This window comes from Liolophura sinensis, chromosome 7 (assembly GCF_032854445.1).
Source record: "Liolophura sinensis isolate JHLJ2023 chromosome 7, CUHK_Ljap_v2, whole genome shotgun sequence".
Taxonomy (NCBI): Eukaryota; Metazoa; Mollusca; class Polyplacophora; order Chitonida; family Chitonidae; genus Liolophura; species Liolophura sinensis.
Window position 1 is genome coordinate 32,691,804 of NC_088301.1, and position 26,015 is coordinate 32,717,818.

The 26,015-nt window shown below is 40.5% G+C and overlaps 2 protein-coding genes across 5 annotated transcripts in view; one reads left to right on the plus strand and one right to left on the minus strand.

Moving 5' to 3' along the window:
- The first annotated feature begins 1,158 nt into the window (after positions 1-1,158).
- On the plus strand, positions 1,159-24,443 carry LOC135471780 (WD repeat-containing protein 36-like). The gene is made up of 20 exons (XM_064751116.1): positions 1,159-1,434; positions 3,915-3,942; positions 6,445-6,545; positions 7,522-7,639; positions 8,261-8,448; positions 9,453-9,585; positions 10,637-10,812; positions 11,524-11,644; positions 12,897-13,046; positions 13,635-13,792; positions 14,303-14,417; positions 15,573-15,738; positions 16,719-16,827; positions 18,122-18,201; positions 18,967-19,175; positions 19,685-19,836; positions 20,900-21,019; positions 21,721-21,805; positions 22,908-23,095; positions 23,690-24,443. Exons 1-20 carry the CDS (start codon positions 1,291-1,293, stop codon positions 23,837-23,839), a joined length of 2,691 nt encoding a protein of 896 aa, XP_064607186.1. The 5' UTR covers positions 1,159-1,290; the 3' UTR covers positions 23,840-24,443.
- Positions 24,444-24,530: 87 nt separating this feature from the next.
- The window catches only part of LOC135471778 (ciliogenesis and planar polarity effector 1-like), a 64,243-nt gene continuing 62,758 nt past the window's right edge, over positions 24,531-26,015 (minus strand). For all 4 annotated transcript variants that reach the window (XM_064751112.1, XM_064751113.1, XM_064751110.1 and 1 more), the window contains exon 40: positions 24,531-25,867. In XM_064751112.1, coding sequence (XP_064607182.1) covers positions 25,667-25,867 — 201 coding nt within the window. In that variant the 3' untranslated portion in view covers positions 24,531-25,666. The remainder of the gene's footprint in view (positions 25,868-26,015) is intronic.

Below are 26,015 nucleotides of genomic sequence, written 5' to 3' on the forward strand. Positions count from 1 at the left end.
CGTGGTAGCTAGGGCACCGATGCAATATTTGACATGTCTATGTGGGATGTAGGCCTAGAGCGTATGTATTATAGTTTAATTACTATACGTACGGCTCCCAAATGCACCCATCCCCAGACGTGCATTCCGCTAATACCATAGCTTACGTTTGTTGGTGTTGTCTACCGGCTGAAGGTGAATGAGCAATCTATAATTTGTTGTGTATCGGTATTAGAACAAGAGTGGTAAGATTTAAGCCTGGCTTAACTTTTAAGGCACACTTTTCAGAGTGGATAAAGCCAAGTAAAATGCCTATAACTGGACGTATGGATTATGTTTTTAAAGTATGTAATAACTACACCACCTGTAAAGCAACTTGTTAAATCATATTGATCATAAAACCATATTGATGTAATTAGTGTTACATTAGTCCCAGGTTTTACAGTTTTTACAGGTTGCAATATTTTTTTTAGCCTAATTCTAGTTCAGGCAAGGAGCTGAGCGTGAACATTGGCGTTGCTAAGTTTTAAGGATATAATTGAACAGTTAGAATAAGACCTTAACTGAGGTAAATTGACAACTTCAACAGGCCGGATTTCACTGGTTACGCGTGACCATTCGCGAACTGTCACGCTGTCATCATTGCTCTAGTTATCTCTCTATGCTGCAGTCTTTCATATCACATAATATACAGGCGTGTTTACAAAAATCTCGATTGCTTGGTTGTGACGAAAATTTTGGCTTTTATCATATGTTCACCATGAATAGCTCTGACTTGCTCAGTTCGGTTAGAACATTAGGTTTAAATCTGAGCAGACTAGTTTTAATAGTTCAAACTGGAATGTGCCGTTCCAACGTGAAATTATAGAGACAACAATTAACATACAAGTTCTACATGGTATACTAGTATATTAAATACAAGGCGTATTTGGTGCCTTGGTACGTAGCAGGGCCAACAACTCTGTAATACACAACTTAATGTTGTTTTAATTGTTATTGGAGTTGGTGGGGGGGAGGTGGCAGTTCAAAAGTGGAACAGTCCCATAACGCCGGTCATGGTGATATCCTGACGCACCATACCGCACACTGCCGGAAATCGAACTTCCGTTCGTCAGAGCGGCAATGTACGAGTCAAAGCTTTTAACGACATTTCACCCACTTTCGACAAAACACGTGGAAAAGACAGAAAACTAAACAAATGTTGAGGAATCACATCGAGGTTTTGTGCAGATTTCGAAGTTTGTTATCGATAGCCGTGTGAAAAAAGTGGTTCAGCAATGAATTATTGAAAGATAATTGAAGATTTCTAAGATGGCGTCTGCTAGTAAAATATTTACAGGCTTTAGAGCACTGGGATACGTTAGCAATCACATCCCTTTAGCTGTTCGACATCATAACAAACGAGGCGAAAACTATGTGGTAACGTCAGTAGGAAAGGCGTTTCACACTTATAATGTAAGTGAGCTGTCATTCAGGCTATGCCTTCACCTTCTGGTAGAGTTAGTAGTACTGTATGATATCTATGTTTCGACTTGACTCTGAGTCATGTCACCCTGGACATTGTTCAAGGAACCGCAGCTGTTTGAAGCCGATGAAATCCAGACCCCAATTCAGATCATTATCGCACACTACTCTGGATATACAAGATACCGCATGCAGGTCAATTTCCAGTTTATCACCTATAGTATGACAAGGGACCTGCAGTACATAACCACCACACTGCCAGTCTGCACCAGTAGAAATAATATAACATGGTGATTATATGACTCTGGGTCAAGTCAGAACCATAAAACACAGTCATATTGTATACCCTAATTCCTCAACTTTTTCTCATATGAAACAGCAACTTTCAGTGCATTTTATCGTCATTGGTTGCATTGGTCAGTTTGAGGGCTTCACAAAAATTGTAATTTTAACAAGACTACACAGAATAATGCCTTAATAATAAACACTGTGGAAACATGCGTAAAGGTTGAAGAATTACTGTAGGACTCATTAGTATACCTAGTCTTCGAGGACTTTTAGCCTTCCAGATTTCAACTCGTATCTCTCTCACACGTTGCATGTTTCTCTCAGTGAAACCATCATATTTGTTACCTGTAACATGTAACTCTGATTGGAGCGGTGCAGCCACGAGAATGACATATTTGCGGCTACAATTCAACCTCCAAGGTGGCATCTTCAAATAACGAGGGTGACAGCGCATGTATAACATTTTGGCTGGCTGAACCTCGGCTAATCATCTGTGTTTTTACATATATATGTATATTACATACACCAAACACATCCTGGCTATTAGCAGGACGTAATGCAATGTCAGTAGTATTCAGCTTATTTTGCCTGTTTTACCACCATGCAGGCAGCAGTTAGTAGCACCTTTGTTGTCAGTTTTTCTTGAGGGCGTGGGGAACATAGTGCCAAGTGAGGTCAACAGGGCTTGTAGGGCCATTTAGGTGATCTAAGATAAGTCATCATATTTTGGTTACTATATAAATGTTTTCCACCAATATAATGATAAGCATGTAATTCTGCATGGTAAGGTCAAAGTCTTTCTCAGATATGTGACAAAGCTTGTCGGGTACTTGTCAGAGGAGGGTGGTTTACTATAGACTTTCAGTTTTTCGGCTTCACAAGAAATTACCATTGTTGTAGAAATGAAATATTGTTGAGTAATATGGAGTTGAACCCCACTCAATAAATATGGGTCAGTGTCCTATTGCAATGAAAGCTGTACATGGGAAGATATGGCAGCAACCTACGAATGGTCGTGGGTTTCCCAGGGACTACCGTCGTATAAGTGAAATATTCTTGAGTACGGCGTAAAACACCAATAAAATAAATGAATATTGCAATGAAGGAATGATTATGGCTGAATATAAAGCCAACAAAAGAAGTCCGTGTTATATCAGGTGGTTAAAAAAGGCAAACATTAGCCTGTTCACTGGTGTGATTTGTAGATTTTCCCATTCTCACCATCGATGGGGTCTAGGTGACAGCAAGCGGTTGATGATGATGGTGTGGTGATGGTGTGGTGATGGTGTGTGGTGATGGTGTGTGGTGATGGTGATGGTGTGGTGACGGTGTGGTGATGGTGTGGTGATGGTGTGTGGTGATGGTGTGGCTATTTCTGCAGTCTAATGACTTTTCAAGACTGCTTTTATACCTCCATTATAGTGTTTACATATTTGTAGGTCACATCTGGTCAGTAACTTCCCAAAGGTTGTTCGCACTTCTCTTTGCACTTCTCTTTCTTCCACCTGTAAAACTGACTGCTATCATATAATTGAAGAATTCTTGAGCAGGGCATTAACAACAGTCAAATAAATAAATAAAAAAGAATAGTCATGTACCCTGAAATATCACTACTGTTACAGTTGATTTCACCACAGCAGGCGACTTGATCTGAAATATCACGACTATTACAGTTGACTTCACCACAGCAGGCGACTTGATCTGAAATATCACTACTATTACAGTTGACTTCACCACAGCAGGCGACGATCTGAAATATCACCACTATTACAGTTGACTTCACCACAGCAGGCAACTTGATCTGAAATATCACCACTATTACAGTTGACTTCACCACAGCAGGCGACTTGATCTGAAACATCACTTCTATTACAGTTGACTTCACCACAGCAGGCGACTTGATCTGAAATATCACTACTATTACAGTTGACTTCACCACAGCAGGCGACTTGATTTCCAGACTGTCCATACGGACTGGCTTGAGGAAATCTCTGAAAAAACTTTAAAGCCATATTCTATTACACCCCAGGAAGATGGCTGAGGAGCTTTTTTGTACTTTTATATGTTTATATAGACCACACCATGAACTTCATAGTAAGAAATAGAATGTAAATTTCATGTATCCTGTAAATCGTGTGTTGTCATCTTATTTTATACAGTTTGCATTTTTTCTCATGTTGTAGTGCTCAAGACTTGGGATTGTTAGCGTCAGTAAGTAAACATCATTAGCACATTCTGTACTTATGATTTACATATAGCTTAAGTGGTAGTGAGGACACGCCCTATGGGTGATTACTCACACTGACCTGATTACGTGTAGCTTAAGTGGTAGTCAGGACACGACCTATGGGTGATTACTCACACTGACCTGATTACGTGTAGCTTAAGTGGTAGTGAGGACACGCCCTATGGGTGATTACTCACACTGACCTGATTACGTGTAGCTTAAGTGGTAGTGAGGACACGACCTATGGGTGATTACTCACACTGACCTGATTACGTGTAGCTTAAGTGGTAGTGAGGACACGACCTATGGGTGATTACTCACACTGACCTGATTATGTGTAGCTTAAGTGGTAGTGAGGACACGACCTATGGGTGATTACTCACACTGACCTGATTACGTGTAGCTTAAGGGGTAGTCAGGACGCCCTATGGGTGATTACTCACACTGACCTGATTACGTGTAGCTTAAGTGGTAGTGAGGACACGCCCTATGGGTGATTACTCACACTGACCTGATTACGTGTAGCTTAAGGGGTAGTCAGGACGCCCTATGGGTGATTACTCACACTGACCTGATTACGTGTAGCTTAAGTGGTAGTGAGGACACGACCTATGGGTGATTACTCACACTGACCTGATTCCGTGTAGCTTAAGTGGTAGTGAGGACACGACCTATGGGTGATTACTCACACTGACCTGATTCCGTGTAGCTTAAGTGGCAGTGAGGACACGACCTATGGGTGATTACTTACACTGACCTGATTACGTGTAGCTTAAGGGGTAGTCAGGACGCCCTATGGGTGATTACTCACACTGACCTGATTACGTGTAGCTTAAGTGGTAGTGAGGACACGCCCTATGGGTGATTACTCACACTGACCTGATTACGTGTAGCTTAAGTGGTAGTCAGGACACGCCCTATGGGTGATTACTCACACTGACCTGATTACGTGTAGCTTAAGTGGTAGTGAGGACACGCCCTATGGGTGATTACTCACACTGACCTGATTACGTGTAGCTTAAGTGGTAGTCAGGACGCCCTATGGGTGATTACTCACACTGACCTGATTACGTGTAGCTTAAGTGGTAGTGAGGACACGCCCTATGGGTGATTACTCACACTGACCTGATTACGTGTAGCTTAAGGGGTAGTCAGGACGCCCTATGGGTGATTACTCACACTGACCTGATTACGTGTAGCTTAAGTGGTAGTGAGGACACGACCTATGGGTGATTACTCACACTGACCTGATTACGTGTAGCTTAAGTGGTAGTGAGGACACGACCTATGGGTGATTACTCACACTGACCTGATTACGTGTAGCTTAAGTGGTAGTCAGGACACGCCCTATGGGTGATTACTCACACTGACCTGATTACGTGTAGCTTAAGTGGTAGTGAGGACACGCCCTATGGGTGATTACTCACACTGACCTGATTACGTGTAGCTTAAGGGGTAGTCAGGACACGCCCTATGGGTGATTACTCACACTGACCTGATTACGTGTAGCTTAAGTGGTAGTGAGGACACGCCCTATGGGTGATTACTCACACTGACCTGATTACGTGTAGCTTAAGTGGTAGTGAGGACACGACCTATGGGTGATTACTCACACTGACCTGATTACGTGTAGCTTAAGTGGTAGTGAGGACACGACCTATGGGTGATTACTCACACTGACCTGATTACGTGTAGCTTAAGGGGTAGTGAGGACACGCCCTATGGGTGATTACTCACACTGACCTGATTACGTGTAGCTTAAGGGGTAGTCAGGACACGACCTATGGGTGATTACTCACACTGACCTGATTACGTGTAGCTTAAGTGGTAGTGAGGACACGCCCTATGGGTGATTACTCACACTGACCTGATTACGTGTAGCTTAAGTGGTAGTGAGGACACGACCTATGGGTGATTACTCACACTGACCTGATTACGTGTAGCTTAAGTGGTAGTGAGGACACGACCTATGGGTGATTACTCACACTGACCTGATTACGTGTAGCTTAAGTGGTAGTGAGGACACGACCTATGGGTGATTACTCACACTGACCTGATTACGTGTAGCTTAAGTGGTAGTGAGGACACGACCTATGGGTGATTACTCACACTGACCTGATTACGTGTAGCTTAAGTGGTAGTCAGGACACGACCTATGGGTGATTACTCACACTGACCTGATTACGTGTAGCTTAAGTGGTAGTCACACTATTGTAAATTTTTGTTTTGAAAGCAAAATGAGTCTTCTTTAAGTATGAGAGGAGGGTATAAAAATGAAACTGAAAAATCATTTAATTTGTGAGACTATGTAAGCAATTTGGAAAGTTTTCAAGAATTGGAAAATCTTCTGAAACATTAAAATAGGTCAAAAAAATTTGTCATTCATCATGTACTTCCAACAGTGAACCTGTTGTATGTGACATAGCCTCCATAATGCTCTGTTGAGTATTCTGTGTTTTTTAAATAGTTATAATAACTATTTACAGGTAACAACCACCCTGGGGAGATCGATTGCTTAGCTGTGGATGCTTTTTTGGTGTTCACAAGTTGTCAGAATGTGGTGCGGGCTTTTGACCGAGGCAGGCAGGTTAGATTTTACTGCGTCTTAGACCACCATATAGCAGTTTTCACATTAAGCCATCCTTAAATAATTCTTTGCTAGCTGTAACAAAAAATAATGCAGGTTGGTATGGAATTTTTAAAATTTTAGTTAATGGAAAAGATAGGAACTTTAATGAAATTAACATGGAGAGAGTAAAAAATGAGGTTTATTTTAGTAGGGCTAACATAAGGATGGTTTGGGAAATAATCACCTCTCTTTGCAGACTTCAAATTGATGGATATGACTGCATGGCAGCCCAAGGCATATACATGTATGGGTGGGCCTCCATAACTGAGGTGGTTAGCATGGTGCAGTGACCACTGCAGTTGTTGCGAGTTCAAGCCCGGCTTATGCTGGCTTGTCAGCAACATGCGGATGGTCCTTGGTTTCCCCGGTGCTCTGTCCCGTTTCCTCCCACCGTAATGTTGGCGTAAAACACTAATCAAATAAGCAAAGAAACAAAATAAATTCATGAAAATATGTCAGATGTCAGTAGATTCCTGTGTGATAGATAACACAGGTGATGAGTTCAGCTATTTGGGGCTGAACTATAGCCTTGTTACTGTAACCATGTACAGGATACTTGTCAGAAAGCTGAAAATTCTACTGGTGGAGCCTCGCTGACTGGTCGCATTTTTGAAAGAAGCTCTTGCTTGTATTTGAGAATAAACAAATTGGGCTGGTTTCCTCACAGGGCTCTGTTCTGTCCACTTCTCCTGGATACTGTCTGACTCTGACTTGCTCCCTAATCCCTGACGCAGCCTTGAGATTTTCGTCTACCTGTCTGTGTGCATAAAATAGCCTCTGGGAGCAGGACATGGTAGAGTGGTTAAAGGGGCTTGTCTTTCATTTGTAAGACACAGGAGATGAGAGTTCCACTCTCCCAACCCTGCAGTGTAACTGACTTTTTTCCCTGTTGTTATTGGCTTTTTAGCGAAGGAATGTTGTGTTATTATTTCAGGTTATCCACACATATGAAGGTCATGAGGCAACTGTTCATCTCCTCCTGCCATTTGGGAATCACCTTATTTCCGTGGACAAGAACAGTTGTATGAAAATCTGGGATATCAGATCTGAAGGTATAAGCATGAAATGTAAAGGTTCAACTAGTTTTTACTTTCACTTCAGGTTTTTGTCTCTCTCTGTTTTGATTATGATGGAGGAAATGTGTATGATAAAAATATGGTATGAATCCAGAGGGAGACTGCATGGCATAGTTCTGTTCTTGTCTTCTCTGGGGAGTTTTATGCCATACACAAATATTTTGAGCAAGGAAACAGGACTGGTTGGCTCGGTGTCAGTATAATGTGACTGGGTGGGGTGTTGTGTCTGGTGTCTTCGGTATGATGCTTCAGTGCCGGCAGCACTTTGGTGGCATGACTTGACCTGCCATAAGAAGACAGAATATATTTGCACACTTCTAATGACTCCTCATTAAATCCATTGTATATGTAAACTAAACCAGCTGGGACACAAAGGCTGCTGCTATCAAAAGGGGAAGTAACTTTGTGTGACTTTAGGTTATTGTGAAATTTGAGCATTTTTTTTTTTTTTTGACATTACCCACATTTAAGTTCTGCAGAAATACCATCTGATAAATCCTTCATTAAAAATTCATAAAACATTGCTGACTCAGCCCTCTATGAACTTATAAATTCCTGTATGAAAACTGGATTTTGACATTGAGCTTTATCTTTCAGAACTGTATCTGGAAATACAGTTTGAGAACAGAAATTTCCAGGTGACTGCGTTGATGCACCCAAACACATACCTGAACAAGATTGTGCTGGCCAGCAAACAGGGAACAATGCAGTTGTGGAATATCAAAACAAACAAACTCGTTTACACCTTCAAAGGCTGGAATGAAGCAATTCTTGTCCTAGAGCAGGTAGGTTGTTTGTGGAATCTAATGGATGTAGTGTTTGTAGATCATGTTGACAAATACCATACTTGATAGAATAAGATTTTATTTAGTTATATCACTGATAGATAATACTTATCACTGATAAATCAGATGTCTGATATTTCAGGCTCCAGCTGTAGACGGGGTAGACATTGGCTTAATGATGTCTGATATTTCAGGCTCCAGCTGTAGATGTGGTAGACATTGTTGTAATGATGTCTGATATTTCAGGCTCCAGCTGTAGATATATCAGGCATTGATGTAATGATGTCTGATATTTCAGGCTCCAGTTGTAGATGTGGTAGACATTGGTGTAATGGTGTCTGATATTTCAGGCATTGATGTAATGATGTCTGATATTTCAGGCTCCAGCTGTAGATATATCAGGCATTGATGTAATGATGTCTGATATTTCAGGCTCCAGTTGTAGATGTGGTGGACATTGGTGTAATGATGTCTGATATTTCAGGCTCCAGCTGTAGATATATCAGGCATTGATGTAATGATGTCTGATATTTCAGGCTCCAGCTGTAGATATATCAGGCATTAATGCAATGATGTCTGATATTTCAGGCTCCAGCTGTAGATATATCGGGCATTAATGTAATGATGTCTGATATTTCAGGCTCCAGCTGTAGATGTGGTAGACATAAGTGTAATGATGTCTGATATTTCAGGCTCCAGCTGTAGATGTGTCAGGCATTGATATGATGATGTCTGAAATTTCATGCTGCATCTGTAGATGTGGTGGACATTGGTGTTATGATGTCTGATATTTCAGGCTCCAGCTGTAGATGGGGTAGACATAAGTGTAATGATGTCTGATATTTCAGGCTCCAGCAGTGGATGTGGCAGGGATTGGTGTAATGATGTCTGATATTTCAGGCTCCAGCAGTGGATGTGGCAGGGATTGGTGTAATGATGTCTGATATTTCAGGCTCCAGCAGTGGATGTGGCAGGGATTGGTGTAATGATGTCTGATATTTCAGGCTCCAGCAGTGGATGTGGCAGGGATTGGTATGGCAGACGGACAAATCTACTTACATAACCTCAGGTTTGATGAAACTGTCATGAGCTTCCGGCAGGAATGGGGACCCGTCACAGCAATATCATTCCGAACAGGTGAGGCTGAAGCATTTATCAACTTCTCAGTATACAGTTTTGGTTTGCACTGCTATACATCCAGACTCTTTATTTTCTGGACCGCTTGGGTGGCCTGATGGTGAGAGCGTCTGCCTCGAAGACGGGAGACACCTATGGATGGTCGTGGGTTTCCCCTGGGCTCTGCCCGGTTTCCCCCCACCATGATGCTGGCCGTCGTCGTATAACACCAATCAAATAAATAAATATAAAAGTCCATGACTGAATTAATTTAATTCACTTAAAATAGACTACCAGTAGAGTATGTACGTAAGTGGGCTATATAGGTATAGCGAGGCGAAAAAGAATTAGATTGTGGAGAATTTCATCACAGCTGTGATGTTTACAAGATTTCCTTGAGATTTTCCTTGGGATAAAAAGGAAACTGATGCTCTTAAAACAAAAAAAAAAACATGTAGGTTGTTGAATGTTAGAGCTCTCTATCTGTACACAGATTGTGGACATGTGTAACAGAGAGTAAAGCACTCGATGGTATATTTCTTTGTAATCAGATGGTGAAGGTAATGTATGGGTTTTGGGTTTCCATACACCTTTCTAAAGGGTAACATGCCCCAGATTACACCGAAATAAGTTGAAATCTGTAGCTGACGTATGTCCAGCAGCAGAGATGATAATGGGATAATTGTTTCATTAGTGGGAGTGGGTGGTGGGAATCCGTAGTCAAAACAACACTGTCAAACAGACTGATAATTAAGTCCTGCGCTCCACATATTTCACAAAAAGTCAGAATTGAGTTTTAGTGAAATGTATTCAGTTTGTCTCAAGCTTACAGCATACTTTTGAGTTTTTTAAACTCTGTATTCAGTATTTTGAATTTAACAGTAGTTAAGGTCGACCTCTCTGAATTTGTCTTCCACGACATAGCGGGGATATTTGTGTATCAAACGTGGGAAAATTCACCACTAACTTGCCGTAGGCTGGAGGTTTTCACCCACACCCACATCAACATCCTCCACCCGTGAAACTGCCTGCCATTGTACAAGTGATCTTGTTGTTGTTGTTGCTGCTACAGATGGACACCCCGTGATGACTACAGGAAGTTCTGTTGGGCATATTGCATTGTGGGATTTAGAAGAGCGAAAGCTGAAGAGCCAGATACGACGAGCTCACGACAGTGCTGTGTCTGGGATGAAGTGCTTACCCTGTGAGCCTCTGATGGTCACTTCCTCACCTGACAACTCGTTAAAGGTAACTCATAAATCACTCAAACAGCTTACCTAAAGGTTTGTTGACAACACCAGTAACAGGTAACAATGAATACTTTGAGCCATACAGGTGGATTAGATTAAAGGATGTGTGAAAATGAACTCTAAATCAAAAACTATTGTTTTAAAGGAAATGCTTATGCCAAAAAAGAAAAGATAGACAAAAGTAAGTTTGAGGCATATGTTTAATCTCTTAATAACTGCTCTATTTTATCCATATTTTTGATCATTTGTCAGGAATTATTGGACATTTCATTGATAAACAATAATACAGGGAACCTGGGACCACTGTAACCCCAGTTCGTGTTCCCTACTCCATATCCAAAGTTGTTTTATTTATTTATTTATTTAATTGGTGTTTTATGCCGTACTCAAGAATATTTCACTTATACGATGGCGGCCAGCATTATGGTGGGTGGAAACCGGGCACAGCCCGGGGGAAACCCCACGACCATCTGCCGGTCACCCATTATCATCTGCTTTGATGCACATCAAAAGAATAAGTTTAGGGTCATTATGTGCTTCCGAAAGCATATTTTTACTAAACTTCAGGTGAAATGCAGTAGACAGGAGATTTTTTGGCTTTATTATAGGCAACTCCAATTTTAATTGTAAAATAAATAGTTTGTCATGGAATTTAGGGTGGACATGTCTTTGAAGGTGTGTACATTTACTTTGTGTACCCCCATATCAGGTGTGGATATTTGATCTTCCGGATGAAGGGGGACGACTCTTGCGCCAGAGGGCAGGTCACAGTGCCCCACCGTCCAAACTCTGTTACTATGGTGATAAGGGTCAGACCATTCTCAGTGCAGGTAAGCGAAAGGTCAATTGACTGAAAATTCTGTCTTAATGCCATTCAAAGACGGTTTCCTGTAAAACGAAAAGCCCTTACATTCAGTGCAGGTAGAAAGACATGTCAGTGTAAAAAGACTACTTCAGTGGACTAGTGGTAAGAACATCCGCCTTAAAGTTGGGAGGCCTTGGATCAAACCTGGGTCGGATTAGATCTGGGTGGGGTCACACCTGGGTGGGGTCAAACCTGGGTGGGGTCACACCTGGGTGGGGTCAAACCTGGGTGTGGTCACACCAAAGAATTTACGAATAGTACTTGTTGCTGCCTGGCGTTGGTGATCAGTGTTAAAAGGTTAAAACAGGACTGGTTAGCCTGGTGTCAGTATAGTGTGACTGGGTGAGGTGTCATGTCTGGTGTCTTCAACATGGTACTACAGTGGCAGCTGCATTTTGGTGGCGGTTGACCTATTTGCAACAGTACTACTTATGATTGGTCAGTTGTGTGTTCCTGACTGACTGTTCGGACAGTTCAGGGCTACTTGAAGGCCCAGCCTTTGTTTGGCTTATCAGGTTTAAAATAAAAAAACAAAACAACAACCAGGTTGTCTATTGAAGAGTTTCTTAAATGATATTTCATTTTAGAGGAACATGTTAGAGTGTTTTTTCTTACAAAAATAAGATCTTTGTATGATTGTTAGATAATTTATCATACTTTGTTTCCACAAATGAAGTGAGCACATGTGTCTACATTTAACAGTTCAATTTTCAGTATTATGGGCTCATAGAGATCAGTTACCAGATAGTACATGTAAGGGTAGGCAAAATCTGAACACAGTGAAAATAACCATAAAAATTATATATGAATGTTCTTTACGTCTGATTTATTTGATTGGAGTTTTACATAGTACTCAAGAATATTTCACTTATATGACGGTGGTCAGCATTATGATGGAAGGAAACTGGGCAGAGCCTGGGGAAAAGCCATGAGCTGAACTTGAACTCACAGTGAGCACATTGGTGAGAGGCCTCTGGGTGGTTGTGCTGCACAACCACGCTAACCACTAGGCCACGGTTCCTCCCCACCCCTCCCATTTTATGATTGTGTGATTTAAGTAGACATTATTTGAGATTATATTCTTATCAGACTTGCATGCTAAGCCTGAAGTCTAGTCTAAAGCATGTAGTGTTAACTTTTATCATGTATTTATTTATTTGATTGTTCTAATGCCATACACAAGAATTTTTGGCATGTGATATTCGGTATGGTTTCAGGACAGGACAGTACCTTGAGGTCATTCTCCACCGTGCATGAAAAACACAGTAAAAGCTTGGGAAGAGCGTCCTATAATAAATCCAACAGCAAGAAGTCAGGACTGAAGAATGATCGACACAGGATGCCTTCTGTTGTTGAATTAGCTGCAGGTAAGAGTAAGGACGCGTCAGTCTAGTGTAACTCTCAAAACAGTGGAGGTTAAGAGTGGTCTTATTGCTAATTATGTATTAACAGTGTGGTACCAGTGACAAACTTTCAAGAACACCTTGTGATAAAGCGTTGTGTTGTGTTGAAAATAGCACTTTACTGACTATTTACATGCTTAAAGGAGAAAAAAACAGAAAAATGATGCCTTAATCAAATGAAAGAACATGAAAAATTATTTGCATATAAAGTCTTTCATAATAGTAAGATTTTTCCATTCAGGAGAACAGGCTAATTTGAAATTATTTTCTTATGGTGGCCACCTCTTGGTACATGTTGTCTTTGCATAGTAATGTTCTAATAAGGGATGTGATGCATGTCCAATAAATTTATTTGAATATATATTTATTGTTTATATCCAAATACAGGCATTTAAGCTGAATTATGATAATATATCTACACATGAATTAAATGCATTTAAATATTTCAATTCAAGGTGGGCTTCATCGAATATATAATGAATATATATATATATATTCTTTAGTGACTTGGAGTTACATGTGTTACCCAGTGGCTGATCTTGATGTTTTCAGAACCTTGTAGAGAAAGTGATTGGGACAACATAGTGTGTGTACATCGTGGGTTGTCCATGGCAACCACATGGAGTTACATTCACTCTACAATGGGCAAGTACAAGCTTCGACATGAACGCTTTGAGACAGACCCCAAACTGCGAACGGCCTCTGCCACCGTGAGTAAAATCAGAGTTTTGGATGTTATATTGAAGAGCAGCTTCAGTTGCCTTCAAATGGAGCGCCATGATTTTTGGGTAGTGCTTAATTGCTCTTAATTTGTTAAAAGTGATTAAAGTGACTCTTCGAGTCTTACTAGCCTGGTATCTGTCTGCAGTAGTTACATGATTACATGAAATGAAAGGCACTTGGTGACCAAAATCTGTGTACCATGATTTTTTGAGGATTATATCTAGGAATCTGGGTGAAACGGAAAAGACTGATCAACAGCAGAGAGTGAAACATGCCCACAAGCTAGTTACCCTCATCCACAAAATAATGCTTGTTAAATAGACATAAATATATCACCTCAAAGATAGGATTCTTAAGAATCTCAAATAAACTTTGGGAATTGTTTCTTGTAGAATTTTGTTCAAATTTATTGAATGAAACTAATCAGAAAAATATTTATCGTGTGAAGAAAGTCATATATTTAGGCCTATGGATATCTGCATTATAATGTTTTGCAGTGTGTGACGATAAGCTCCTGTGGGAACTTTGCCCTGATTGGCTACAGCTCTGGTCATGTGGATATGTGGAATCTGCAGTCGGGGCTCTATAGGGGTGGATACGGTGAGCCAACAGGTAAAACTGCATGCTGTACATTGGGCTTTCACTATTCGAGATCGTAGACATCCTGGCACATTCTGTTTCACCCACACCAACATGCTTTACTCGTGCAGGCACAGTGGTGAAAACATTGTCGAAATACAAAATACAGAAGTCTGCTTCACAGCACAGCTAGTTTTTCGTAGCATTCAAAGTTCACATATCATGTGTAGATTGTTTCTAACTTACTGTAATTTCTGGTTATTATCAGCCATAGTTCTCAGAATATCATACAAAGTTCACATGTTATCTTCCACCTCATGGTCTGCTTACTGTCTCGAACATTGTGCACAAATACGACGTACAATGTTTTTAATCTCTGCAAGTAATATGCACACCTTCTGCCTGAACTCATTTAGTTGAAATGTCGGAGCAAGAGATTGTCACAAAGAGTGTAGCATCGTAATATGTGAATGGTGGCACCCTGAACACAACTCTACACAATGTTAGGTTTTGTAAACAAAATTGGAAATACGATCAAGGTATTTTCTGTTTTGCATAGGGGTGGAAATAAACTGTAAATCTGAGCCTGTTTCTGTGTACATCATAGCATCATACTGGAGAACTATGCATTCAGTATTAAATGCAGTACGGAGGTGAAGACAGCATCAGATGACGTCATGATCAGACACTATACTGAAAATTTTATCTAAAATATCAGTATTAAATGCATTCAAATGTTTGAATTGGATGATGGGCTTTACAGGCCATGTTGATTCTTTCATTTTCATTTTTTTGTTCTTTACCATGCATTTATGGTCAGAAAATATCAGAAATGTCAGAAAAAATGCATGTTTTAGTGCACAATACATAATGCACATTCATGGAATTTTGTCAAATGTAAAGGTAGAAAAACACCATGAGACATCCTTAAAGCCCATTCAGATACTCAGTTCATTTATTTAGATGCATTGTTATTTATTTATTAACAAGAAAGTCGAGGTAATTTAGAGGTTTGGTGTGTCTAATGTCACATGCTAATTTAGTGTTTTTGGTGTCTTTTTTTTTTTTTTTTCACGTGAATATGTCTCAGACACTTTCTAACACAGTCGTCAAAAACAACTTTGATATCATGTTCAGTTCCACCTAATCTGTTTTATCAAGTGTTTTTTCCCCTCTGTGTTTGACCAGCTCATAGTACACCGGTCAGAGGTGTTGTAATTGACGGCCTTAACCAAGTCACTGTCTCTGCCTCTGCTGAGGGGGACCTCAAGTTTTGGAAGTTCAAACGAAAGGATCTGCTGGGGACTTTGAAACTGAACACGCCAATTTCCAAAATCAATCTTCATCGTGAAAGGTATGTGTGTAGAGCTATTTTAGCAAAATGATTACTTCTAAGCGGAAATCTGACGTGAGCTTTAGAAACCAATTCCATTAATAACCTATTGTAAGAATTTCTTGGCAAGCTCACCAGTGTAAAGCATTTCGACCTCCAGCCTTTGCATGGACTCGGAGCATATTGGCTACGTCCTACCGAGCATCAGGGATGGTCTTTACAGAACCTAAGCCAGTTTGCCTAAAACCTCACAGATAACAATAACAGGAAGTTGATTGTCATTCAAGTATGGACTCGCACCTTTATTGCTTTTTACCAGGAACTCTCCTGTACTCAAGGTGAAAGATGTCTGATTGGCCTCGACAAGCTTTGTTCATTTATTACATTGTTGTGTAATGCCTTATTCAAAAATTAGTTTTCACTTATATGGTGGAATTTGTATTTATTTATTTATTTGATGCAATTTTTATGCCATACGGAAGAATATTTTGCTTATACAATGGCAGTCAGCATTATAGTAGGTGGAAATCCACAACCATCCGTAGGTTGCTGATATACCTTCCCGTGTAGGACCAGAGGAAGCTAGCATGAGCTGGACTTGAACTCACAGCGACCGCATTGATGGGAGGCTTCTGGGTTATTATGCTGCACTAGCACACAAACCACTAGGCCACATAGGCCCTCATGTGATTTGTACATTTCCCTGCCCTTACCTTGAGGCCTTGGTGACAGTAAGCAGTTATGATGCTTGTGTAGTCATTTGTACAGTGTTTCACCACTATTATGGGCAATATCTGTATGTTACATGTAGGTTTTACAAGTTTTTTATTAGATTGCTAAAGGTCAGTGGTTTTCCCTGTGTACTCTGGTTTCTAGCATGTATAAAACAGGCTCACCACGTTGATGTATGTCTGCATGTCCCATATTATTGTTGCTTAGTTATTTCCGCTATGAAAATAAAGACTTTTGTTTGTGAATGAAAAAAAATCTTTTTCTTTCAGTTCTATGCTAGCGGTAGCTTTGGATGATTTTGAGGTTCATATGGTTGACCTTGACACAAGACAAGTTGTCCGGGTCTTCTCTGGACACCGAAACAAGATTACAGATTTGGTATGTACTCATTTTACTCAGGAAACTAGTGCTTGCATTTCTTACTAGGTTTTTTCCAGGAAAGCCTTTGGCTCTAGTTCAGTTGTTAGACTTTTGTTGATCTACTTGATCTGTTGAATGCATAGGTCAATTCTCAAAATGACCCAACTACTTCAGTGGCTTAATGGTGGGGGCGTCTGCTTCGAAGTCTGGAAACCCGGGATCAAACCCGGGTAGGGTCCTACCAATGACTGTAAAAATGGTACTTGTTGGTGCCTCGCTTGGCGCTCAGCACTAAGAGCGAGGAAACAGGACTGGTTGACCTGGTGTCAGTATAATGTGACTGGGTGGGGTGTCATGTCTGGTGTTTTCGACATGATACTTCAGTGGTGGCAGCGCTCGCTCTGCCTCAAGATATATATAACACAGTATATGTACACACACCTAATGACTCCTCATCATCATATGGCTGAAAAATTGCTAAGTACACAGTTAAACCCCAAACATTCATTCATTCAAATTGCCCCAAATCACTCACAAGTGGGCTCTCTATGGAGACGTCTTAGTCCAGCTTGCGCTGGATCATTTTCATCCTTCACTCCATTGGCTTGTCTAGTGCGCGATGAAGTGTGATTGTCATCTATGTAGTTGAGAATGCACACCCCACAAGGGGTGCTGCTTTGATCAAATTTTCAGTTTCCATGATACAAAGATATAAAAGCCTTATTCAGTTGCAGAACTAATCGTTCAGCCTTGTTTAACTGCCTCTGCAGCCAGTATTTTAAAACATTATGACAGAACTATGGGGTGTAGAGAACCAGTTTGTGCAGTTTTATAAAGCATGCGTCTTCAGTGAAACCAATAAACCATTTTTAGTGTCATTTTCACAATAAATGTATGCATAAATTTCACAGGAACAAAATGCTTTAGTGGTTGAAAAGGTTAAAGATTTACAGTAGTCAAACTGAGGCTCTATGGGACAAAATTCTTGGTTCCATCACAACTGGCTAGAAATGACAAGTTAGGATGATATTGATGCAGTTGAAGTGTCAGGGTTCTGAATTTGCTATATGTATATAGGTTCACATTGGCTGAGATCCTGTTCGGTTTAAAATTTGGCTAATTCTGTCAGTTTTCTTGTTTCTGTGGCAACAGACTGTTTGAAAATGTTTCACTAAAGTGACTACTCTAACCTGATTTTACGCGTGTTACAATGAGTTCCTGAGTTCTGACATGAACAGCTGTTTAACATGTGATTGTATGTGTCGCGTTCACTTCTTGTCTACATGTTGTCTACATGGTTATCATTGTACAGACGTTCAGCAGCGATGCTCGCTGGCTCATCACCTCGTCTATGGACTCAACCATCCGGGTGTGGGATGTCCCAACAGGAAGGTAATCATGCAGTCGGGTATTTAACAGTTTCGGCCAAGAAGAATCCAAAATTATTCTAATAAAAGTTACTGTTGTGAGTGAAAATTATATAGGTTTACCCGAAAACACTAAAATGCAAGTTTTTGTTCCAATGTCTCTTTTAATTATTTATTTATTTGAAAAGTGTTTTATGCAGTACTCAAGAATATTTCACTTATATGACACCAGCCAGCATTTTGGTGGGAGAAAACTGGGCAGAGCCGGGGGAAAACCCATGACCATTCGCAGGTTGCTGGCATCCCTTCCTAGTACGGCTGGAGAGGAAGCCAGCTGGGCTGTACTCTCAGCGACTGAATTGGTGGGAGGCTCCTTGGTTATTGTGCCATGCTGGCATGCTGGCCTCCTTAGCCATGGAGCCCCCCTTCCATTTCTCTGCTCTAGTCACTACTCCTATGTAGCTACCATGTTAACAGCTTTGATTTATAGATTAATTTTTGGTTGAATCCAAACATATTCCTGTATTACTTTGTCTCTCAGGAATCCATTTGAATCAAAGTTTAGATTTGTGTATATTCAGACCATGCTTTTATCCCTTTTCTGAAGACAGATAAGAGATAAGATGTAGGGTGTACTTAATTCTTCAGACAGGTCATATTGCAGACTTAAATAAGCTTCTGTTTTTTTTGACTGTTCTGTAATGGAATTAAAATATGTATTTGGAAGTATTTGTAGTGCATGTATTAATTATCCATAGCCTATATTGATAGCCTGTGATATATTTCTCAGGTTGATAGATGTCTTCCTCCTGGATTCAGCAGTCTCCAGTTTGTGCATGTCACCCACGGGCGACTACTTGGTCACGTCTCATGTGGATGACCTTGGGGTGTATCTGTGGGCAAACATGACCTTGTTCAGACATGTTCCCCTACAACCTTTACCCTCAGACTTTGAACCAAGCATATTAGAGATGCCATCAACAAGCAGGCAGTTAACAGGTGTGTATCTTAGAGTCTCCAGGGGGTTAAACATGTGGCTCAGATGTTTAGCACGCTAGCGCAGCATAATGACCCAGGAGCCTCTCACCAATACGGTCACTGTGAGTTCAAGTACAGCTCATGCTGGCTTTATCTCTGGCTGTACGTGGGAAGGTCTGCCAGCAACCTGTGGATGGGCATCGACTTCCCCTGGGTTGTGTCCGGTTTCCTCACGCCATAATGCCGGCAATTGCCATGTAAGTGAAATATTCTTGAGTGCGACGTAAAACACCAAATAAATAAATAAATAGAGTCTTCAGGAAGAGTATACTTGTATTAATTGCTTTTCACTTAAAAAAGGGCTGTGTGTCCAGGAAGGTGGAGTGGTTTGGTTACATAATGCATTCTCAACCCTCGTTTTCCTATACTCCTAAATACTACTCGTTTTAGTCAGTACATGGAATCACATACCTGTCAAATTATTATATAATAATAGTATTAATAAAAGAATAAATGTTGCTCAATTACAGGAGAAGTAGACGAGTCCAGTGCGCCTGATGAAGATGAAGTGTACCTAACATCAGGGTTCAAATCTCCAGAACAGCTCTCTGATGAGCTGGTGACATTATCACTTTTACCCAACTCAAGGTGGCAGAATTTGCTACATTTGGATGTAATCAAGGTTAGAACTTTGAAATCACCAAGATTCTTTGAGACTCACCAGCCTTTAGTGGCCTAACAGTTAGAGTGTCCAGCTCAAACCCAGTATGGCAAACCAAAGACAAATGGGACTTGCAGCAGCTTCACTTGATGCTCAGCACTGAGAGGTTAGGGCAAGGAAATAGGACTGGTTGGCCCTGTGTCAGTATAACGTGACTGGGTGCGCTGCCACAAGAAGACACAGTATATGTTAGTACAGCTGATGACTTCTTGTCATTACATGACTGGAAAATTGCTAGTACTAAAAAGTACTACGACATAAAACCCCAAGCATACATACATACACCAGACTGTGAAAGTTGCACCCAACAAACTAATATGTTCGTACGCCAGATCACAGTTGCCAGCAAAATATTAGAAACCTCCGTAAGAAGTACTTGCTTATGATCGAAGGAAATAAAGAATCAAATATTTCCCCATTGTCTGCAAATTGGCTGCCGCAGAGGAAAACAACCTGTGTGAAATCTTGCAGAAATCCAGCTCATAGCAAATGCTATCATTGACTTGTGATGCGAATTCCGGTTCACTTTCTAATACATGGGGCGCAGACTCAAGTCGATCTCTTGATCCTTACGCTGTACCCCTCAGAATGTTGGTCAGGTCCCTGGCAAATGGCTATGGTTATAATGTGGCAGACCTGAAGGCTATTCTTGAGTGTGGCATTAAACACTGATCATATAGATAAATAAACACATACAGTGGATAAAACTGAGATGTTGAAGGGATACAGGTTCAACTCTGATTGACAGTTGAGCTAGAACGTCCTGGGTTAAAACCCTGCAGCCGTGGTAATGCTTGAATAAATCTGCTAGGCATAGACTCAGCTAGCCAATCTTTCATAGCAGTCTGGAGGTCTGCAGGTCTGTTAGTCTCAGGAGATTATTGAACATTTATAGTTTACTATGATTATGGCAGAACATACCATTGTATTATTACGGGGCATTTTGTGAACTTGTTCTGTTAAACTTTTTTTTCTTTGTGTCAGTGAGATATGGCCATAAATAACAAACTTCATCTTTTGTCAGATGAGAAACAAACCTAAGGAGCCGCCCAGAGTTCCCAAATCTGCTCCGTTCTTTCTTCCTACTATTCCTGGACTTGAACCACAGTTTGCTCCAATGGAAGCAGAGGACACAAGTGAAAAGGTTTGTACTAGGGAAAATTGTATGGGAGAGTGATGTAAATGAAAATCCTTCTCTATAAGCCAGGTCAGAGAAATTTTTGGTTGTTTACAGTAATAAGATATCTTAAGTCTAGCTCATGCCAGCTTCCTCTCTGAACATACATGGGAAGGTTGGCCAGCAACCTGCGAATGGTTGTGGGTGTTTACCAGCCTCTGCCTGGTTTCTTCCTTTGTTTACATCTTACATGATTATCATTTTGTTTACATCTTACATGATTATCACACTTTGTTTACATCTTACATGATTATCACACCTTGTTTACATCCTAAATGATTATCACACTTTGTTTACATCTTACATGGTTGTCACACTTTATTACATCTTACTTCCATTTTACCTTGTGTTTACATCTTACATGATTATCATTTTGTTTATGTCTTACATGATTGCACCCTTTGTTTACATCGTACATGATAATCACTTTGTTTACGTCTTAAGTGATTGACACTTTGTTTATATCTAACACGATTATCACCCTTTTTGTGGCCTGCGGCAATCTGTGGGTTGTCGTATGTATCTCCCAGTTTCCTCCCTCCATAATGCTGGCCATCTTATAAGTGAAACATACTTGAGTACAGCGTAAAACACCAATCAAATAAATAAATAAATAAATATCACCCTTTGTTTTACATCTTACATGATTATCACGCTTTGTTGAACAGGGCAAATCTCGTGTGGTAACAGGTCATCTCCAGCCACTGACCGTTATTGGTCAGGAGTTACTGCAGGCTTCATCTACAGAAGATTGTAAGTTATTAGTATGTCTGTCACTGGGATATGAGGTCATCTGTAAACCCTGACTGTTTGCCATGTCCCCTCATGTTATATTATCATTTTAAGAATACTTTTCAGTAGTTTCATTCGACTCAAATCTTGACATTGACTTCTGAAACAATTGAACAAGTAAAAAAGCTACCTAACAGAGGCAAGGCTTTGAATGTCATCTTGTCAGTCCTTCACAAAAGATTCCATGACTATTTGGAACTGACTTACTGTACTGAGATAAAACTTCGTCTTGACAAGGTACCGATCAAAATCATTATGCTCAAAATGTCTGATGATCCTATGTGCTGGGTATGTGAATGGTACAGATTTTCTAGTGAATGGCTTACAAAATAGATGCTGAACAAAGGTTCCTATCTTATGTATAGGACTGCACACTGATTTATTCAACAGGGGCCACTCGCACAAAGCAATTGTAGGCTGTGAAGTTGATTGTAACTACCATGGTAACATGTTTTAATTTGAGTTGCCATGGTAGTTACAACGCACTTAGCTTACAACCACATTGTGCAAGTGCCCCCAGTATCATTGGTTCAGCTATGTTGCCTTTGAATGACTTCCAATTGACTTACTGACTTCAGGTAAAGTGTCAGCTTCAGTTAAACCTGGACTTACTGCACTCTGACTTAAGGTAAAGTGTCAGCTTCAGTTAAACCTGGACTTACTGCACTCTGACTTAAGGTAAAGTGTCAGCTTCAGTTAAACCTGGACTTACTGCACTCTGACTTAAAGTAAAGTGTCAGCTTCAGGTAAACCTGGACTTACTGCACTCTGACTTAAGGTAAAGTGTCAGCTTCAGGTAAACCTGGACTTGCTGCACACTGACTTAAGGTAAAGTGTCAGAATCAGCTAAACCTGGACTTACTGCACGCTGATTTAAGGTAAAGTGTCAGCTTCAGCTAAACCTGGACTTACTGCACGCTGATTTAAGGTAAAGTGTCAGCTTCAGCTAAACCTGGACTTACTGCACTCTGACTTAAAGTAAAGTGTCAGCTTCAGGTAAACCTGGACTTACTGCACGCTGATTTAAGGTAAAGTGTCAGCTTAACCTTGATTTATCTTTCAGTTCGCTCCATATTGAAGAAGTTTAAGGAGCTTGGTCCATCAGCCATTGATCTGGAGATAAGATCCCTGTCCTCAGACAATGGTGGTTCTACTGAATTGATGGGTCAGTTCTTGAGATTTATTCAACATATCCTGGCCACCAAGAAGGACTTTGAACTGGCCCATGCATATCTGGGGCTGTTTCTTAAGGTACATGCATTGTTAGTTAGTTATTGTATGTAACAACACACCCACGCCAACAGTTATTACTGGTGCTGATGAACATTTTCCTGGTTCAAAAATTATACCTGAGCTCGATATTGATGAAATGTTGCTATTGTGGTGTTAAACCACTATAAATCATGTTCATGGGTTTCCACCAGGCTCTGTCGTCGTATACATGAAATATTCTTGAGTGTGACATATAACACCAATTGAATAAATAAATAAATCAAATTTATATCAAATGTGCACCTAGTCATGTAGAAGAACCTAATGTGACTTGGTTTCAAGATTTTTGGGTCTGTGCAGTATTTTGTAAACAGAGTGTTTCTTGAAAAAAAAACAAACTTGTTGGCCTCCAGTACATCTGGTGCAAAACTAATCTTTTATCATTTCTTATTTTCAGGCACTTGTATTTTTCGCTGAAGTTTATGTACAAATACTATTTAATAACATTGCTGTCCAACTGTGAATTCATGGGTATTTAGTCATAATGTTATCATTCATCCATTTCCACAAAGGAAAAGCTGGATTACAGAGTATGTATATATTTAGTAACTTGTTGTTTGTGTTTACTTACAGCTACATGGTGAGCAAATGACCTCTGAGCCCCACTTGATAATGGCTGCCAAAGAATTAGCCAATCAGCAAGAGGCTTCCTGGCAACATCTTCAAAGAACGTTCAACCAGACTTTGTGTTTAGTGAACTATCTCAGGAGTGCTACATTGTGATGTTAACTGTGGACGCTGCCTGGTGAACTGTGTGAAGAGAGAAACATACTGTGTAGTAGTCCAGTGTGTTAGCTGCCCTGTGGGAGCCAACCATTCGCCAGATTGGTGTTACAGGTTTCCCACCTTCACTGAAACAATTGTCTATGCACTGAGAGCCATGTGTTTATAGCTGAGCATAGATAGACCTTACAGCTTGGAGCAACATGGTTTGGGGCAACTGGAAGCATCTTGAGAAAAATCAGATCATCTAATCAGATTCTAGTTTTAGTGTATCTGTGTGGTCACCGAGAACTCTTGACTAAGCAGTTGCTCGGAGTTGAACACATTCTACTTTTCCGTAGCCTCAAGCAGCCAGTTATGTCCAATAGTATCAGCCTGTGAGCGCTTTCACCCAGATGAGCAGAGTTTGCCCAAGGTTGGTCATTGTGGTGCAATCGGTCCTGTGACAGTCACACTGCTATGTCAATGTTGACCGTTGCCGCCAGTTGTAGTCGTCCTATACGCACTGGAGTCTGGTCAGACACAGAATGATTGAGTTGGACACAGATGCATTGTAAGTTAACCTATGCCTGGCTTAATACCTTGAGATGTGCGACAAAGAAATAATGGTGTGTAACACAGTACATTATAGCAATAAAATTTATTCTTGTATCAAAGCTTCTACATTCAGTATTAAATAGTTATGTATATTTGAATATAGAACATGCTGCTGATGGGACTGGGCATACCGGAGGCCATTCCAGATGATGAGATGTGCTAGCTGTGTGTACATACCTGTACAAACACAGATCTTGTCAGTGTACTTATCTGATTTTACATCATTTCACTTCCTGATCAGATCATAAGTGTGTTAATCTTGCAGACAAGCATGTACAAGTTGTACATCAATCTGTCAGTGGCAAGACTGGCGTCCTGTGAGAGGAGGATCTGGGAAATGTTGAGCAAATGATGGGAGTAGATACAGTAGATACTATATCACACTGTGAGTGATACAGTGTGATACAGTTTTGGTGGGTTTGGTCCCCTCTGTACACACTGTGGTAATGAATTGTGATGACATAAATGACATCTTAAGGAAATTCCTCAAAAATATCTACTATTATCCAGGAATGACTAACTTTTATGTGAAGAGATAAAGAGAAAAATATATATATATACATGTAACAGTAAAATAATTTATCATCAACTAACATGCTTGCTAAAATCAAAGCACAATATTGAAAGTAAACCGCTTCTACCAGCTAAAAATTTTTAGAACTAAATGCACACGGCTTGTACATGTATATACAACTTGATCAAACAGTACAATAAGCTTAAATGTAGCTTGAAACTTCTTTATCACAGTCATAAAACATCACAGTGTAGGAACCTTTCAGTCAGATGTAGCACTAGGTCAAAGACGTATACCATGTTGACACAAACTTGCAATATTACCTACACTGCCCGGATATGCCCTACTGTGTAATAATTAAACGATAGTTTTAGCATCACACTAATGCTGGGCTTTTATCATCATCTTTAGCAGAAGGCTACCAAGGAAATGTTGCCAGTGACTGACGGAAATTAAAAGAAGTAAAACATAAGTGCATTGTAGCGAAGTAGCAGGCTGCAGGTAGCTTTGTAAAGAACCCCGGCTAATGTCCAGTTCTAATTACTGCCTGATGTACCATGCCTATCATGAAAGTAGAATATAAACTCCCAGGTCTTGAAACTTTCCCACACACCTTGGAGGGCTCTATGAATTACTAACTCGGACATGGTTTCCTAGCAGCTTCACAGGTTGGCAGCTTCCTGGTTTTCCTAAGCCTGATGGGTTTCCTGACTGCCTCATGAGGTCCCAATCAACTGATCAACAGCATCCCAGTCAATATAGCTCATAATACTACCACTGCTGACAGAGACCGCATCGGCTATGTCTCGAATCTCTCCCACATTTACCTCATTTGCATACTCATTTGACATGATGACATCATAATAATCCGAGACAGCCTCTGATGTCTGGTACTCCCGAGATGAAATAGCTCTCCCCTGCAAAGAAAACAAACAAAAGTCCAGATTAAGATTGGTCCACACAGCTTGAGGGTTGACTACTTCAATTTACTTTAAAGGGGTTTAATGCCGTGTCAAAGAATTTTTCACTCACATGACAGCACCTAGGCTTATGGGAAATCGTGGT